The sequence below is a fragment of the Equus przewalskii genome, chromosome 14 (genome assembly GCF_037783145.1).
Source record: "Equus przewalskii isolate Varuska chromosome 14, EquPr2, whole genome shotgun sequence".
NCBI classification, from domain to species: Eukaryota; Metazoa; Chordata; class Mammalia; order Perissodactyla; family Equidae; genus Equus; species Equus przewalskii.
The window spans coordinates 44435154-44454976 of record NC_091844.1 but is presented as its reverse complement, the minus strand read 5'-3'; the positions used below and the strand labels follow the sequence as shown (position 1 = coordinate 44454976).

The 19823-nt window shown below is 34.1% G+C and overlaps 1 protein-coding gene across 14 annotated transcripts in view; it reads right to left on the bottom strand.

Moving 5' to 3' along the window:
• The window catches only part of CCDC88A (coiled-coil domain containing 88A), a 123167-nt gene that overhangs the window by 16118 nt on the left and 87226 nt on the right, over positions 1 to 19823 (bottom strand). For 6 of the 14 annotated variants that reach the window (XM_070572643.1, XM_070572646.1, XM_008512724.2 and 3 more), the window contains exons 19-27: positions 17756 to 17917; positions 16502 to 16779; positions 16132 to 16275; positions 13167 to 13353; positions 9319 to 9464; positions 5440 to 5532; positions 5098 to 5312; positions 1671 to 1754; positions 481 to 681 (exon numbers count right to left, since the gene is read on the bottom strand). In XM_070572643.1, the coding sequence (XP_070428744.1) occupies positions 481 to 681; positions 1671 to 1754; positions 5098 to 5312; positions 5440 to 5532; positions 9319 to 9464; positions 13167 to 13353; positions 16132 to 16275; positions 16502 to 16779; positions 17756 to 17917 (1510 nt within the window). The remainder of the gene's footprint in view (positions 1 to 480; positions 682 to 1670; positions 1755 to 5097; positions 5313 to 5439; positions 5533 to 9318; positions 9465 to 13166; positions 13354 to 16131; positions 16276 to 16501; positions 16780 to 17755; positions 17918 to 19823) is intronic. The other 8 variants (XM_070572648.1, XM_008512725.2, XM_070572649.1 and 5 more) reach the window with 2 other exon arrangements.

The following is a 19823-nucleotide window of genomic DNA, read 5'->3' as shown; positions in this document are numbered from 1 at the left end:
TCTTGATTTAACATATTGCATAGACTCAACCAGAAACTGGAACTAGGAGTAAGAAAGAAAATAGCTCTAATGAGACTTGACTCGCTTAGGGAAAACACCAGAAGCAATGAAACAATCTCCCTTGTGACCCTGCAAAGCAACAAGAGCCTGGGTTGTTCTACATGGTTTTCTCTGTTTGAAGTGGTAGTGTTTTTAGGTTTTTTAAAAGCTTCTATCACTCTCTCCTTTTCTCACTCTTTGCTTGATTTCCTTTTCCTTTTCTTGTTAGTTCATTAGCCGTTTATTATGAAAGGCCTAGGAAAGATTTTAGTTATTTATATGATGCTTTAAATTTCTGAAATAATTTGAAAACTCCCTCAAATCAAATCCAGATTGTTTTGATAATTATTTCAGGTTGATGCTGTCAAAAAAGTACACGTGGGAGAGTCAAATTAAAATTCCTGTTGCCAACAGTTACACCACAGTGCAAATAGCCTATACCTTTATTATTAACCAACTGCTTGGATCTGAAGCCTGTAGAAGAGTTGACAGTTGAAAAGTTGATGGCTGTAGTAGAGAAGGCCATAGCTCCCAATTCTTTTCTCCTTTTACCCGTTGAAATATCATCAGGAACCTCCAAATTCTCAGTACTACCTGTCCACTGTCCTGCTAGGACCATGGACTGCACCAGGTCATTCATGGCTGGGATGCAAATGAAAGCAAATGAATCAGCATGGTTAATGTATTTGCTCTTATTTGTATTTTGTATTATAAATGATCTGGTTTTTGTCTATGGACTAATGCAATGAATATCAAAAACTATAACCACGTGGTCACTTGAAGTATGACATGCATTCAGCTGAATGAAATGAGTAGGCCAAAGGCTGATAAATTTCTGTAAATATTTTTATCTCACCTCCACCCCCTTTAAAATTAGGTAAAGGATTTTACTCTGTACAACTGCCATGCTTTTGTGCAGTCATGTACAATATAATTACAAGCCTTCATAATGTTGTTTTGTGGTGACAAAAATGGAATGAATAAAGGGAAGATGGAGAGCAGTTCTTATACAGCATCATTATTGAAAATGACGAGTCCTTGGTCAGAGCAGGTTACTGAAGAAATTATTCATTTTATGACTCAAATAAGCATACCATTCAATAAAAACCTAAAAGAGATGATATCCAAAGTGACAGACATTTAATGTGATTATGTAATACCCATTCCACTAAAAAAAAAACGAAAACCAGAGTATTATTATATAAAGAATGACAAACATTTTCAAAGATTACAGGCCATTTTATTTATTTATTTAATCTACTTCATTAAGGAAATAAATTCCTAATGCTAAAGGTTTTATTATATTTTCTTTAAGTAAATTTCTTTGGGGAAAAAAATCTCTATGGCATATAAAATTAAAGGTTTTGTTTCTGCCAACTTTTAGAAAGCACTGGAAATTTACAAGTATATTACATGTATGACTAAACATATGCATGTATATGTATCAGTGAACATACATATAATGCAAATTCAGTGCCAGTTTTGAAAAAAATATTCTTCCAGCTCCTTGTATTAGAGGAAGACTGCACTTTTCAAAATAAGAAAACCAGTCCAGAGAAAGGTTAGTAAGAAATTAGTAGCGGAAGCCAGTGGAGTCATTTGAGAGAAGCTGAACTGCCATGAAGTCTTACACATGGAGCGACGGTAGCAGGCCTTCGTTTTGTCTTTATCCTTCGGTCTGTTCCTCAAAAAGGGCAGTCTTTTCAGTGCAACCACTTTAATGTCAGAGCATGAGGGAAACAGAAACAGAAAAATGAAAGAAAAAAGGGAGAAGAACAGATGGGAGTTAAATGTTGAAATTAAGGACAGAAATGAATGTCTGAGTTTCAGCTATGTATGCTATACTAAAGCTATTATTCTCGTGCTGCTGAGTGATAATGAAATATGAAATATGTACTTTGATACTTTAAAATACTTGAAAAAGCACTGAAGACAATGATGAGGAACATATACTTTGAAAGCCTGGACTGGCTAAAGTCCTATAAACACAGAACTGATTAGAATTACTTATGGAAGGAACCATTTTCCTAGTTAAGTAGTAAAGGTATACCTTTAAGATTAGGGCTATTGCTGGGTCTCAGAGTATACATCATGAAAATGTACAAGGTTTTTCAATCCTTTATTTTCTTTAACGTTTTAAATTATAAGGCTCTATTTTAGAAAAAAATACTGTAGGAAAATGTATATCCTACAAGAGCATTTTAGAAATATACATCAACAAAAACTAGGGTGCCCAGGAGATGTTTAAAACAATCTAGAGAAACTTTTAAAACTTTCATTATTTTCATAATCTTTAATAAAGAAAATAGGAAATTACTTCTTGGTTTAAACTGAATTCTGGTGAATTATTTAGCAGTACCATGGAATTATACACTCTTTTGAGAAAAGTCTTTCAGAAGATGACATGAGCAATAATATTAATTTCATATTGCAAAGGCTGGCGGGGAAAAAGAAAAAAAAGTATTTTGACAGTAATAGGAAGTGCTCGCATGAAGCTCTGATGAGGCATTCTAAAGCAAGCAAAAATGACAGAAAAATATGTGTGTATAACATTTTTAGATATTTTGAAGGGCTTTTGGGGTGAGTTTATTAAAAAAAATCAAAGGTTGCACTGTGCAAAAAAAAATCTGTGAATGAAAATTGGGGTTATAACTACAGTAGGAGTCATTAGCATAAAAATAAAACGTTTGTTCACTAGAGTAACTAACATCTTTAAGCTATATTTTAATAAGATTTGAACATAAAAAATTGTTACACCTTTCTGGAACTGCAATTTAGCAGCTAGTGAAACAACCTGCATAAAGATTTAAAAGCATATTGTACACAGCCTTAACTATGCTCTCTTTCAGAGTTTGCCATCATCTTGTAAATAAGCAAAGCTTTTTTTTTTTGGCAAACTGACAAGTATCATTCATTAAGGAGAAGGCAATGGACGTACAGCTTTTTAACTTATTTGACTGCTATTAGGAATAGTCACAATTCATTTTAGCTTTTAATTTGACCTATTTCTTTTCTAGGTTGGTAAACACAGCTGTTTTCAATGATTAAAAAGAAACAAACTGAAAGCAATGTAAAAATGGACACTTAGCTAAAACAAAGCTGAGTGGTTGCAGCATGCACACGTTGTTTTGTTTAGATACTTTTTCTGTTTTCAACTGTTTTCCAAAGACTGCTTTACTGACAGACAGACACTCTTCCAAAATGGAGAGGATAAAAGGAATCTTAAATTTGCCAGTGAAGGAATATGATCCTTCTTATAGCAATTAGTTTGTAGATACACAATGTTTTTTTCCCAAACTGTACTGAAATTAAGGGAACGTTAGCATTATTGGGTTTTGTGTTTATTTAAAAAATTCTAAAAGTGAACAACTGCAGGAAAAGAGAATATTACTTCTGATTTTTATTCTAGATGTTTCAGCAGAGTATGAAGGTCAGATTTATATTTAAAACAAACAAGATGACCTCAAAAAAGACTTGTCATGCCTCTCTTGTGTATGTTCTAATATTTGAATTGAAATATCTTCCTTTAATTAAAAAAATTAAGTATACTGATTACCATTTCTCATTTATTAAGATGTCAGATATTTTACGTCTAAAAGTAGCAGATAAAATTGAATTATCTGGCATCTTTTTAAAGAAAACTTGATGATTTCTATAACAATGCTCAGAGGTTTCATTTAGATTCGGCTGACATGACTAGACAGCAAAAGACCCAGGTAACAAAAAATATTATGTGGGGATACAGAATTAAACCACTTTCTTGAGACTTATGTATACACACACACATCCCCCATATGTATATGTACATATGTGTGTGCATGATGTATTTTGTTGCTTATGGATCCCAGTTTTTAGAGTAATTGCATATTCTGAAATAGATATGCATATATATTGCATTCTGAAATATACCCTGTAATGAATGTCTAATCCCCTATGCCCTAAAATATTGTCTTTTCAAAGATAATTCTCCTGAGGCCAAAACACTGCCTATAGTTTTCTGAGTGTTTTGAGGTGCCCATATGGAGAGTCTAACCGCGGTGGAAGCATAGCCATTTTTGAAATTTACTTCAAAAGAATAGTAATGAAATACGTATATATATATAATACACATAATATATATTTATATAAATATGTAAATTTATAAATGTATATTTTTAAATTTAGTGACTTTGGTGATAGTGTGAGTGGATTCAAAGTATCCTATTTATAAATTTTATAAGAACATTGATAGCAGTCAACTTCTTAGACAGCTTCAAAGGACATAGCATTGAATTCTTCGTCTCAAAATTCACTTCTTTAGGCTTTTACTTTGCTCTTGTTTAGCTAAGCACACTAATAATGAAATAAAGAGATTATGAACTGTATAGGGCATGTTATTATGTGTACCTCCACATCTGTAATTTAAAAGTTAAATCACAAGTTTATACACAAACTTATATCTTCACATCTATTTTGTTTTAATTGATCCTTTACCAAGCAATCCCTCAATAATTTTCATAATGTTCAATTATTCCTAATTTGTTGAATAACATTCTCTCAAATTCACACCTATTTATCTTTGCTTCCTCCCAATGTAACTTTGCTCCAATTTGACACCATCGAAGTATATAAATATAAAACCTCATTATAAAATGCCTTATTATACTATTTAGTTATAAATAATTATGAAAATGAGCTCTTATAAATATTTCTCACTTGCTCCTCATAATCACCCTGTGAAGTATGATATAAAGGTAAAAGGCTTGCTCATATTAACAGAACTAGCAAGTGGCAGAGGTATTCTGGCTCTTATTTCAATGTTGTTTCTGCACTGTTTTATCTCCCTGGCCAAGTTATGATATCTCTGTGTATGGTATATCTCTAAACACATAATACAGAAAATCAGATGATTATGCATTACCGCAGGATGTAATGAATTTTATAATCATATGGAGTTATTAAGAGCTGCATTCATCAGACTATTACCCCAAAGGACAGTTGAAGTTATTTAAAACAAATCTTTAGAAAGGATTCTAAATCAAACTAGAGATCACACGTTTAAAGAGTTTAAGCACTCACTGCTGCTTTTCTTGGTTCCCAGAGTTTGGCCATCTTCTAAAGAGTTTGAACCTACTGAAGAACTATCTTGACTATCTTGATGGGGGAGTTGAAGAAATCCTTCACTGGAGTCTGAGCGGGTAGGTGTTAATGTTAGAGATTTCTGACGTTCCCGATTAATATCTTTCTTAGACTTTATCAATTTTCTCATTTTTAGAGTAATCCAGTTGCCTCTCCTAATAGAATAATTTAAAAAATTCTTATCAGTGTAAAATTCAACATACATATTCTTCACAAAATTAGAAGTCTTAATATAACTTTCCTTTTTCAAAATAAAAATGAATAAAATTTGGTTAATAGTACCTTCTAGGAGGAGATGGGTCATAAAATTTATATTGATCCATAATTTTCTCTTCTAATTTCTCCTTTTGTCGTCTTAATTCATTTAACTTATCACTATAAGAATAAAAATTATGTTTTAGGACATACATATTTTGTACAGTTATGAATGATACTAAATTATTTTGTGACTATGATCTAAGTTCTCCCCAAAACATAAACAAATCCAGATATCATAGTTGACAACTAAGAATTTATTAGGTTAGTAACAATTATTAGGTTTCTAAGTTTCTCCTTTTCTTTAAATTTACCACTTACTTAAATAAAAGTATATAGGATTTAAAGTTTTAATTTTTCAATAGGATTTATTTGAAGAAAATTTTCCATAGTATAATCTCATCATGACAAAGGAATTTTCTGAACATCTTTTTACAGAGATTAAACATTATATCAACATTGACTTTTCTCCTATTTTTGGATCTTTAGTATCGCAAATCAATTTTGGAATGAAGGGTAATTTATTATGATTTATATAGGCAAAAATTAACATGTTGGGAGCCCGCCTGGTGGCACAGAGGTTAAGTTCAGTGTGCTCCGCTTCCGTGGCCCAGGGTTCATGGGTTTGGATCCCGGGCACAGACCCATACCATTCATCAAGCCATGCAATGGTGGCACCCCACATACAAAATAGAGGAAGATCAGCACAGATGTTAACTCAGGGCCACTCTTCTTCAAGCAAAAAGAAGAGAAAGATTGGCAACAGATGTTAGCTCAAGGCCAATCTTCCTCACCAAAAAATAAAATAAAATAAAATAAAATATTGGATAGTTTACAATTACAAGTATAATAAATAATCTTGCAACCACATCTTGATGCAACCAAATTTTTTCCTTTATGGCAGAATTATTTAGGCTTAATTTACTAGTAGAGAATTATTTCCTGCCTCCAGCAATGCATGAATATACTAGTTTCACCACATCTTAGTCTCATTTTTATGTTCTTGGTATTACAGTCATTTATCGCTTAACTATGGGGACACATTCTGAAATATGCCTCATTAGGTGATTTCAATGTTGTGCAAACATCATAGAGTGCACTTACACAAACCTAGATGGTATAGCCTACTACACACTTAGGCTATATGGTATAATCTTCCAGGACCATTGTTGTATATGCAGTCTGTTGTTGACCAAAATGGCATTATGTGGTGCATCATTGCATATGTTATATAGGAAACATCAACGATCACAGACCAAAGTAAAATGATCTTTCTAAAAAAATGTAATGCCAAAGAATACTTACTCAACAGACATTTAGTGATTATTTACAATGAGGAAGGCATGAGGTGTATACAAAGATGAATAATAAGTAGCCTAGCTTTGCTTTTAATATAGTAGGAGAGGGGCCGGCCCCGTGGCCAAGTGGTTAAGTTCACGCGCTCTGCCGGGGTTTCGCCAGTTCGAATCTTGGGCGCGGACATGGCACGGCTCATCAAGCAATGCTGAGACAGCATCCCACATGCCACAACTAGAAGGACCCACAACTAAAAATACACAACTATGTACCCGGAGGCTTTGGGACAAAAAGGAAAAATAAAATCTTTAAAAATATATATATAGTAGGAGAAAGAAGATATATATAAATGACTATTATAATCCAAGGCAGTAGTGATGCCAAAATAAAATTACTGTGGAAGTACAATAGGAACTTATAAAAGGGAAAATATTTCCCTCTCGGATGAAAGCCTAATGAAGAAAAGAAAGCCTAATGAAGAAAAAAGCCATATTAGATAGACAGAAAAGGAAAGATAAGAATGCTAAATTAAGCAGTTCAGCTGAGGGGAAGAAGTGAGGGGAGTTTCAGGTTTAGATTTTGTCCAATAGGAAATCAGAAGTATTGGAGGTTTCATTACAAAGTGACTTTATGCAAACTTTGCTTTAGGTACCTTAACTCAGTGATGGAACAGGATATATCAGAAAGGATGGAGGTAAAGAAGGCATTCAGGACGGTAATGGGGTAGTCTATTAAGACTGAATTAGGGTAGTGGGAACTACAAGGAACTGACTTGAGAGATTCTATGGAAGAAGATACTTTGTGAACAGACGTTGTCAACACTTATACCACAGTGCCAATAGCAGATGACCTATACCTCCCAATTCTTTTCTCTTTTTACCTGTTGAAATATATGAGGAACCTCCAAATTCTCAGTCCTAGCTGTTCACTGTCACTCTTGCTAGGACCATGTGACAGAAGCATTCAGCTAGAAATGTGTGACATGTAAGATGGATATTTTTAATTTAAATTCAAAAAGTCAGAATAGACACTAATATTTGTAAGTCAACTATATAGATACAATCACGGAAACCTTGGAAATGGAGTATTCACCAAGGATCAGAATTTAAGATAAAGCTTTGGGTAATAATGCCTCTGCTTAAGGGAAAGGAACTTCAAATGCCAACAGCTTTACATACACTCACTGCTTCTTACGCTAAAATACCTCTTAAAGCAGAGAGTAAAGGCATACATACTCCTGAAAGGACTGAAGGTGCAGTCCAAAGTGGCCAGCGCAAATGTAAAATTTCTTTGAAGTTTGCATTTATCTTAAAAGTTCATGAAAACTCTGCCTTTTGCTCCATGATATCCCTGTGTATTAATATAAAACTGTTCCTTGCCCCAAATTTTATATTAAAATTGATGCTTCAAAAATGTATGATGTATCCTGGTTTCATATGTGCTCACCATCATGTACATCATGTCTGAAAGGCACAGACATGTTATTTCATTTAATCCTTAGGATAATCCTGGGAGCAGGTATTATATCTCTATCTTAGAGAAAAAGAAACCAGTGATCAAAGAAATGAAATAACTTGTCTAGGGTCACATAGAAAGTGACTGGAAGAATTTGAATTTGAATTAGGAGCTGTCTGATTTCAACATCTGTGCCATTTCTGTTATACTATGGTGCTTGTCATTTAGGGAACAAAGGAAAGAGAATAATTTAGTAAAGGTGAATCCATGGTGTAATACAAAGACTACCCACCGAGCAGTCTAGGCCAAAATGCTTGATTTTTACCAGATTCCTCCACTCTCAACAGAGACACAATTTACCAATAATTTTAAGCCCGGTCAATTCTCTCTCACACATCTTTCTTGTGTATGGTCTCAACTGCCACTGCTTGTGAATTATTTCTGCTAAATTACTCTAACTGCCTTCTTAAAATGTAATCCTTGTCTCTGTTTTCAGAACCTCCAATCCATCCTCTAAAATGTCATTAGTGGCTTTAAAAAAAAATGTAAATGCAATCATATTACTCCCCTGCTCAAATATTTCAGCAACTCCTTTTATGGCATAGAAAACCCTTTGTGAAGTGGCTCCTGAGGATTTAGCCAGTTCTCTGCTGCTCCTCCTTCCTCAATTTTGCTCCAGCATGAAGAATTAATCTTTAGATCCTATGCCATAACACACTTTCATCACACCGCCATGTTTTTGTGTTTGCTGCTCTCTTGGCCTGGTATGTTTCCTCAGGTGAACTCCTATTGAATCTTTAAGTCTCAGCTCAAGCAATCATCTTTGGAAAGTCCACCTTGCCTCTCCCAGACTAAGGTACTCCTTCTCCTATATTTGCTATATTTCTACGGCTTCCTACACATACCTTCATTATAGGAATTATTTATATTTCTCACTTTATATTACTTTTTTCTTAAGAGCAGGACCCATGTGTTTTCATGTTAATATTTCTGGTTATTAGCATAGTTCCTGGAACATAAGCATTCAAAAAATATATGTTGAAATAATAATGGTAAAAAGCAAGAAAAATTAGCATTGAGTATTCTCTGCCACCAAGTATGGCAATGATAAAATCATGAGTAATATTTCAGAGTGCAAAATTATTTGGTACCTACATGTATTGTCTTTGTTCAACATGAAAAAGATCCTTGCTTTCCATATTCTGCTCCAATAGTGTTCTGTTCTGTAGCATTAATGTCTGAATTTGATCTAGTAGATGCCGATTTTCTTCTTCTAAATTTCCTTTAAGTTGGCTTAGCAACTGTTTAAACACAAACTTTTTTTTAAATATCAACATTTACATTTAACATAAATAATCCAAAACATCTGAAAAATATGAAATACTTCACAAAGACTTAAGTCTTCTGCTATTTGAATAAGTAGATGGTTGAACTTTGATTAGAATATGAGTGATTATTTTAGTAATAATGACAGCTACAGCACAGGGTTATGTGCTGTTCATACATATTTTCTTGATTCTCATAAACACTGGATTTAACATATAATAAATTATCTAGTGCCCCAAACACTGCTTTCTTCAAAACTATTTAACTTACAGTCTGAAAGTTAGATTCAAATCTCCGGCCTTCTGTTTAAGTAGCTATGAAATGCTGGACAAGTTAGTTAATTCTCTGAGGATCAATGACCTCATCTATAAAATGAGGATAGTAACCCCCACACCCCCCACCCAAGACTGTTGCAAGGATTAAATAATATATGTAAATAAAGGACCTGGTGTCATGCCTATGGCACACAGTAGGTACTTAATATACCTCATTCTTCCCCCAACTACTGTTTCCAAGGAACCTTAAAAGTTTGTATATAGTTTTTGTGGCTTGATTAAGGGAGTCAGGTAACCGTATCAATGGTTGGTATTACTAGATGATATTACTGGGCTACCAGCAGCAGTGGACTGCTTTTTCTCTGAGGTTAGTAGAAATTGGAAATATGCCTTAGTTAGGCCAGAGGCTTGAGTACAAGTCAGAAAGCCCAAAGTAGTCATTTTCAAAATTTAGCATCACTTGTAGAATATATTTTTAAATGTAGATTTCTGGGTCCTAGCATTCAAATTCAGCAGGTCTGAAGTAGAGCCCAGAGATCTGCATTAAAATAAAAAGTCAAGAATAAGCCTGCCTCCAAAAAAAGGGGAAACAAACATTTTGAAAATTCTCAAAAGGTACATAGAAAAGCAGATAGTATAATACTGTGAATACCCGTATACAGCCATCTAGATGTAACTACTGTCAATATTGTGCTATGTTTGTTTTATTTATCTATATATTAAACTGAAATGTAACATATGTGGCAGATTCACTGCAAAACTGAATGCAGTTCTCCTCCTCTCTGTATCTACACATCCTCTTGCAATGTGACTTCTCACTCTTCCCATTAAGAAGTAGAATCTATTTCCCCTCTTGTTGAAGTTGGAATGCCTTTGGAGAAGGAGGAGGAAAGTGATTGTGTGACAGTTCCAAGCCTAGGCCTTTCACACATGTGTGAAACCAGCACCCAGATCAAGAAACAACACATTAATTGTATTCCAGAAACACTCTGCTCTTTTCAATCACCATCCCTTCCCACAAAGATTAACTACTATCCTGACCTCTTCTACTATGGATTCATTTTTCCACTCCCTCCAAATCATCTTATTACATGACTTAGCCCCGAGCCAAGGGTTTACAGTTGACTCGAGTTGGCACAACCAGGTATGGATAAGTAGGTAGCTAGGGCCCTTTCTGGTCTCTCCTAAGCAGCCTTCCAGACCACCAGTGACAATGTGGGACCTTATGAAGACTCACTATGACTGGCTGTCTAATTCCTCAGATCTTCCAGTTAAATTTCTGATTAGTTTGCTGGTCTGTTACCCGCCCCAACCAATATCCCAACCTCAGGCCATCTGAGAGGTGGCCTTTAACAACCCTCCCAGGCATAGGACTTTTCTGTGCTCTGTTCAAATCAAATCAGTCCCTTCCAGTAGCAAAGCTGCTGGTTTTCTTGGCTTATTCTGCACCCTGGCAGAACTACCAGATACTGGAAGTGGGAAAGGGGGAGAAGAATGGGAATGGGAAGAGTTATAGATAAAATGCTTCAGACAACCAATGTTCCTACCTAAAGTTGATTAGTTTTTTAATAAATGCTTCTCAATTTGTTGTATGCTTTTGCTTGAGTTCCAGATTTCCAAATGGTTGTTTTTGATGGTTTTGTTCAACTTTATTGTTTCTTGGGGAGCTGATTTGTCATGTTCCTCACTCTACCATTCTGTAAATCCATTACCTCAATTATATTTTATTTAGACTTTTATAAATCATTGGCAGAATGAATGTTCGATACTTTCTGAGCTTCATTGGATAATTAAATGTATATGATTTCAAACCAGTTTTTCTTTCTACTGGTTTATAATTTCAGACAAAAAAGCTTTTAGGTATTACTTTTCTGATACTGTCTATTCCTAATTTCATTTAAGGGTTTGCTTAAGTGCTGGTTTCCTAAAAGTTCCGTGAAATTCAGCTGTTCAGCTATATTCAAACTTTAATGATTTAGGTACCAACCACAAAACTTAAGGATTATCTAAGGCTATCAGTATCCTTTTTATATTTCAAAACTATTAACACTTATCAAGCCATCATAGCGAGAGGCATGGAATTAACAGAATTGTATACATAAGGCAGATATAATTTCTGCTCAAAATCCTCCAATGGCATACCCATTTTACTCAGAATAAAAGTCAAAATTTTTTTACACTCACCTAAAAGGCAACATATCTGGCCCAAGCACATCTTTGATCTCATCTCCTACTACTCTCTCCTTTGCTCATTCCACTCCAGTCACACTGGCTTCCTCTGTTCCTCAAACACACCAGGATTCCCCTGGCCATAGGGGCATTGCATTGGCTGTTTGCCTGGAATGTTCTTTCCCTCGATATCCACACAGTAGTACCCTAATCTCCTTCTCAAATCTTTGTTCAGTGATGCCTAACTAAAATTTCAATCTACACTCCCTCATCCACCCTGGCAGTCCTTATCCCTCTTTACCCTACTCCATTTTTACTTGCACATAACTTATCATCTTGTAACATACCATATGTCGCAGACTAATTTTCAAAATGGTTACGGCAGTATTTCCAGTCCATGTGTTCTTCTAGAATCTTGCCATTCTCCATCAAGAGGCTGAGTCTATTTCTCTTCCCCTTGAACCTGGAAGGGACTTTGACTGCCTCAATGAATAGAATGTAGGGGAAATGATGCTGTATGACTTTTGAGGCTTGATCATAAAATCAGAGATGGCTTCTGTCTGGTTCTCACCATGTTGTGAAAAAGCCCAAACCAATCCATGGGGAGACCACGTGGAGAGGAAACTGATGCCTCCAGCTGATAGCCAGCATCAACCAGCAAATACGCACTCAACCTTCCAATCTTCCCACTGAGGGCCCAGCTGCAAGTGGATCAGAGATAAACTGGCCCCACTGTACCTGTCCAAATTCCAACCCACAGAATCTGTGAGTACAATAAATGGTTGTTTTATACCACTAAGTTTTGGGGTAATTTGCTACGTAGCCATATGTAACACAACACTGAAACACTACATATTTCACTTGCTTATTATGTTTATTGTCTGTTTCCTTCCACCAGAATATAAACTCCATAATGGGAGAGATTCTTACCTTTTTGTTTTACTAGTACATGCCAGGTGGTCAGTAAACATTTTTTCACTAAACAAGGACACAATTTTACAATTTTCAAAGTATTTGCACATACAAGTTTAAACTAATGGTAAAAAATGTTCAAATTAATGATAAAGGAAGTTTTTCTGAATTACTTGTGAATTTCAATTATCCCTCACCAATTCTTTTAGAAATACCTCACTAATTATATACTGCTATTGTCATTACAATATAATCGTTTATTTTTTCACCATGTCTTGATGCCTGAAGAAGGAAATAGTGATTAAACTTGTTAAAGCTCACCTCACACTGGTTATTTAGCTTGGTGGATGTGATGTCCAACTGCTGGTACTGTTCCTTTAGCTTTGAAAATTCAGCTTCTAATCTTGTTTGTTCCAGTTTGGAATTATTTAGAAGACTTTTTAAGTTTTTATGGTCAGTTTGTAAAACTTCAGTCTCTTTTAAAAGCTGATTATATGTATGATTCAGCCTATAATTAGAAATCATACAAAATTAGATTCTCTTAATAGCTTTCATTGTAATTTACACAGTGTGAAATGCTGTAAATCACATTCAGACATACTTAGAGAATATAAAAGATTCTTTTGCCAGTTACTAAACTTATGAAGAATCAGTTTCTAGTTTGCAAAAACTAGATTAAAAAAAAGTTGAGTACTTTTCCCTTGAAAAGAAATCCTTAGGCATTTAAACACATTGAAGATGTAAAGACACTCATAATTTTATCAGATAAAATTTAAAGTATGAATAAGAAAATATTTAGATTAAAGAATAAAAAAAATTACCAATCCAGTTTTGATTTCATAGAGATTTCAAAGATTCTAAAATTCAACATGAAAATTCAAGAAAGATCAGATGGAGAGAATTAATCAATCTAGTGTGAGATATGATAGTCTATCACTCTGGTGCCAGATAACTGAATATACAGGCTTAAACCAAAATTTTAGTTATTGAGATTTCTGCAGTTGTGGCAAATTATTCGTATTTATGCAGTTCCCAATTATTAATGATAAAGTTTGGATTTTCTGTAAAAATCAAAGTATAGCCTTTTCTGTTTCTTTCCACTATTATACCTTCAGACCAAGGTCTATGATCTCCAAGAGCAGAGATCAGCAAACTTTTTCTGTAAAGGACCAGAGAGTAAATACCTTACACAGTGTCTGTGAGCCACATCTACTCTATAGCATGCTCTTCTCTTTTGTTTTTTCCATAAGCTTTTAAAATGTAAAAATTGTTTCTTAGTTTGGAGGCTGTACCAAATCTGAAAGCTGGATGTGGCCTGCTGAGGTGACTGACTATAGTTTACCAACCTTTATCTTATACCATTAAGATCAGGAACCCACAAAAGGAGGAGGTAGCCAAAAAACCCAAATTTTTGCTCAGGGTAGTACTTGTTCAGAACATCTAGCAACTTACTTCAACTCATTCCCCAAAGAATTTGAGTCAGCTTACAAGAATTATAAATAATAAAAGAATACATTTAAAAAGTCAAGACTAAGTAAAAATATACAACAAAAGGCCAGAAACATACAGTAAATGCTCCATATATATGTTGAATCCATGAAGGAACACATGCCATGAGTATAATAGCTGGTCAAACCTCACTGAGACATACAGACAGCTATACAGTATATCAATACCTATAGATATCAAAGATTTTCCTACTGCTGCTTCGGGGGGTGCAGGATATGAAGAGAGATAATATATAATGTCCTTAATATCATCTCTGTGGCAAATGCTAAACTGAATTCTTTAAGAGAGTTTTTTACACTGTCCTTCAAAGCCGAGAACATTAACACCAAAATGCAATTCAGTGAAAATAATTCTAAAAAGGCCAAAGACAACCCAGTCCATGTAAGAAACTTTCTCAGTTTGGCATTATCTAAGATTAAAACTTAGGCCATTTAGAGGAATGGATAAACCATTGTTCTTCAGACAAGTCTTCATAATTATCTTTTTTTGGTGAAAGAGCTCTTTCAGGTTTGACTTAAAGCCTTTTCTTCCCTTAGAACACAGACATGAGTGCATAAAAGCTGAGTAAGAACAGCTTTGGAAGACAGAAAATATTCTACTCAGGATCTCTCTTCCCTCACAAGGCTGCACAATCTTCTGGTTCAAGCTCATCACACTCAATTTCTCCTTTTCATTTAGGCTGAGTTCTTTCTCTGGAGGCTCCTCAGTAACATAACATTAGATTCCTAGAAAGCCTACCTAGGTTCACAAACTGTCCCAGTTTGGTTTGAATCCTAACAACGGAAAAAAGGTTAGGTTCAAGATGAGACTTCACAGTAAATGCATTCCCCAATGTTATGTACGTAATAGAAATGACCCTGTCCTTGTATTCTATAGCTTGTTACAATTTGGTCTTCTACTGCACATACTCTACAATACATCCTTCATTCTAGCGTGTTGGTGGGCTTGTTGAAGTTCAAATCCCCCAGTACAGAATTTCTAATTGTAACAACCACTAAATTAAAAACTACTGAGCATGAAAATGAAAAGGGCTCCAGACGCTTAGGGATTTTCTGGTAAAGGAAAAGAAAGAAAAGTTTAATTCTAAGAACGGGTTGTATTAAATTCATAAGAGGACACTCAATAAATGACCCCCATTTGAATTTTGTGTGCTGCCTTTCAGCACTTTGGCTATGGCAGTGTAAGTGAAGTGCTAATGTTTAGGCTGTCTGAACTTTTCAAAAGTTTCTAAAAAACTTCTGAAAATGTATCCTTATGAAGCAGTGTGATTACCAGTTGGCAAGTTTTGATTTTACCAAGGCTTCAAATTAAAAAATAATTGCCCCATGCCAATATGCAAACATTAATACCTAAGACAGTTAAAAGTCACAAATCAATCAGCTAAGAAATTATAAGGCAGCTCACTTGTAGCAACTTCAAAAGATAAGAATTGGGATACCAGACTAGTGAAAAGAGAAAAAGACACGGAATCAGGTTTCATTACATTCTATCTCAATAAAGTATGTAAATACTATCAAGCTACAGAAATTTCATTATCTAATGTGACTTCAAAATGTAATTAGTTGAATAAATCAAGAGAGAAACAATGAGAGAAAACAGGAAATCTAGGTTTTTGTCTGAGCAATTCTATAACCAGGTGCATGATTTTGTTGGGTAATTTACTTATTGCTCTAGGATCTTTAATAAAATTCTAAGTAATGGATGGTACCGCAAAGGGGCAGTATATACTTTGGATGTAATGAATAATACAAAACTAAAATATATAAATATTTATTACCTATCATTTTCACCACAAAGTTTCTTGTATTCTGCAGCTACAGTCTCATGGTTTTTGTTTTCAAGTAGCATTTTTTCTTGTTCTACTTTCAGTGTTTTTTCCAATTCTTCCAACTGTCCTTTCTGTTTTAGTAACTGATTATAACTAGAAAAAAAAGTTAGGTATTCGGTTTATAATATTTCCTTAGAAAAAAATATTTTGTAAGTGAAGGAAACAAGAGTAATACTTAATAAGTATGACATAAAACATGTAAATTTATATAAATTTCCTCCATAAATTATCTCTTAGATCTGTTTAACTCATAAAATTTATTATATTACCCAAAATGATTGGTTTTAAATTAACAACATAAGAAAATATAATAAATTACCGGTCTTCGAGGTCTTTATGTTCTACCTCAAGATTTTTGTGGGCAGACTTTAGCGTTCCATGTTTAGCAATGAGAGACTCATACTCTGAAGCCTGCCGTTCATGAAGAAGTTCCAGCTTTTCATGATCTTTGACCAGAGAATCATAGAGAGATTTCAGGTCCTCTCGCTCTTTGATTATGGATTCATTTTCATTTTCTAAGGAAGATTGCTGGATTAGGAGTTGTGCATTCTGGTTCATAAGTGAGGTACTCTGGGAATTAAGGGTGGAATTTTCAACCTAAAAGAATGCATACTGTTATCAGACATAAGAAAAACAGTGTATGTTGTTCTTTTTTCAAAATAAAAGATTACGTTAACTTTAGGAAGCTCTAAATAAATCATAGCAGATATATTCATATTATACTGAGAAAATTTGGATTTAGCATCCCAAAGAACAAGGCTACCATTTAATTTTGACTTTTGGTAGGTCTTAATAATATATATTATGAGACATATGTTTTGGGTTGAATTATTTTAAATGAAGGTGAATAGCAACACTCTGCATTCCACTCATCAAAAAGCACAGAATTTGAAACACTAGTTTATCATTTTCTAGAAGTTGAGAGTTGGTAGAACTGAAAAATTACTTGTGAAAACTCAATAGGAAATTTTCTCCAGAGCCTAAATTAAATTAGTGTTGCTTTACCATTTGGAAAACAGTTGCAGAAAGAACTTATAAATTCAGAGAAGTAATTTCTTTTCTTCTGCTCTTTAAGAGGTTTCAGAGAGTTGCACTTTCCCCCACCTAACTGTTCTATTTGAAAAGATACTGGCAGTGTTAAGTGCAAGATGGATCTTTCGAACTAAGGACAAGTCTGAAGACAAAATTCTCATGCTGTGTTGTTTTCCATTAACTTAACTGATAAGAAAGCTGTAAAAATGCAACAAGGGATGGTATGTTGCAACCATATTCTAAAGCAAGGATTTCTACCTGATATAATCAACTTGTTGAAATGGGTGAAAGGCCACATCAGTGAAATTATCTTTTGTTATTTATATTTGTTGATTGAATTTATTAATATTTAAAGGCTCTGACATTTAAAAAACATTGATATCTCAAAGTTTGGTATAGCACTAAAGAAATATTTTAATTTATCTTCAACTAATTGTTAAATTCACTCACTAAGAAACAATGTTACTATGTCTAGTCATCCTTATTTTAACAGCATTATTCAAGAGTTCAGTTGCATCTCCTCAAAGTATTACATTACAACCTGAAGTTTGGCATTCTGTGTTTGAAGAGTAGTATTCTGCTCCTGTAAGGACACCGTCTGCCTCTGAAGTGCAAGAATCTGAGCCTGCAAGTTATTGTTCTGTGTCTCAAGTTGCTTCAGCTGAGTTTTCAGTGCTTGCTTCTCGGCTTGCAGTGTAGCATTCTTAATAAAGAAAACATACATATTAAGGATAAAAGCAACATCAAACATATTTCTGTTTAACAGGTACTAGAATTTTGTATGAGTATTTATTACCATTACAATCCAAACAAATCCTAACAATCTTAAAAGAGAAAAAGATAAAACATTTCCCCTCTATCCCAAGTTGTAAATAGACATTTAATCTAAGAAAAAGAAATTTGGCCAGCCTGGTGGTGTAGTGGTTAAGTTCGCAGGCTCCACTTCGGCAGCCCAGGGTTCACGGGTTCAGATCCTGGGTGTGGACCTACACACTGCTCATTAAGTCACACTGTGGTGGCATCCCACATACAAAGTGGTGGAGGATTAGCATGGATGTCAGCTCAGGGACAACCTTCTTCAAATAAAAAGAGGAAGATTGGCAACAGATGTTAGCTCAGGGCCAATGTTCCTCACCAAAAAAAAAGAAAAGAAGAAAAGAAAAAGAAAGTAATAATACTAAAACCTTAATATGCTATTGTCTGTCTGCTTTATAAAGTCCAAAAAGTAAAATATTATATTTTAAATATATTTATTAACACAAGAAACTAGAATGGGATTTTCAGTTGTATGGTTTTTCTGCTATTTTAAAGTGCCTAGAGTGTGTGGGGGGCTGTGTCTAGCCAATGAAGTGTACCTTTTCCAACTGCCCAAAGGCAAATACATATATGTATATATATATAGGTGAATAGTGGTCCCAGGGGTAGCAGCAAAACTAAGTATTTTATAAACACAAATATTTGGAAGAGAAGCAGGAACAATCTTAACCATCTGTTTAAAAAATTTACTCCATAATGGACCTAACAGATGTTACATATTCTCCTTAGTGATTTTTTTCATGGTATAAAACACTCACTAAAATTGTATTTCATTTATAGAACTTCTGGAGCAAATTCAAACAGAACATACCACTTTCAATTTTTCCAGTACATATGACCATATTTCAATTTTATAGTTAAATGGTTGAATTACTATGCAAATCACAGATCACTGTATTTACTGTGATACATATTAAAATATTTGTCATGGATATTATATTTTCAGCATTATTTCTACACAACATTTCCAAAAAAAATAAGCATCAAAAAGTATAAAAAACCCTCTAGCAAACTGAAATAAAACTTTAATATACAACAAGGCCAGAATTTGTATGTAATTGCAATATGCATAAAAAGTTACAACTGAGTCCCCAAAAATCACTTTTATTATATCTCTAATAGGGAACAAAGATAACATTCACTTTACAGGCTTTCATGCTATATACACCACACGTCACTGTATAAAAGACAAGTCATGATTTAACCCACGTACTATACCATAAAATCAAAGCTGAGGAAGCAAAATGCTATAACATGGGTTTTGATATTCTAGTTCTCTTTTGTTCATTTGTTCAAATAAAAAGGATGACAATTTACACTGGAAAAGTAATTCAGAATACTGATGTATTTACATACCATCTTGGCACACCCAACTGAACCATGTTTCACTCACATATGTTAAGTACTACTCTAGTTTAGCTCATTAGAAACCAAAATGTACAAACTCTAATGATGAGTCTGGGTATCCCTAGGAATAAGAAAAATTCCCATAGTCTATAATGAATAGACTAGATAATTGAGAGTAGAAAGGATATCTCAGAACAGAAAAAAAATTAAGATGGAAAAGTATGAGCTTAGCAAATATACTGGCAAATGCACAAAAATTACCAGTCTAATATTCAGCTAGCCATCTTTATAAACCCATTATCTAAAATGGCTAAAATATGACAATCAAATAATTTTTTTGAACAGAAATTCACTACGGAAATCAACGGGAAAAAAGATTTACCTTAGAGAATGTTATATGCCAGCCAAATTTTCTGAAATGTAATTATTAATCCAAGTGATAGAGG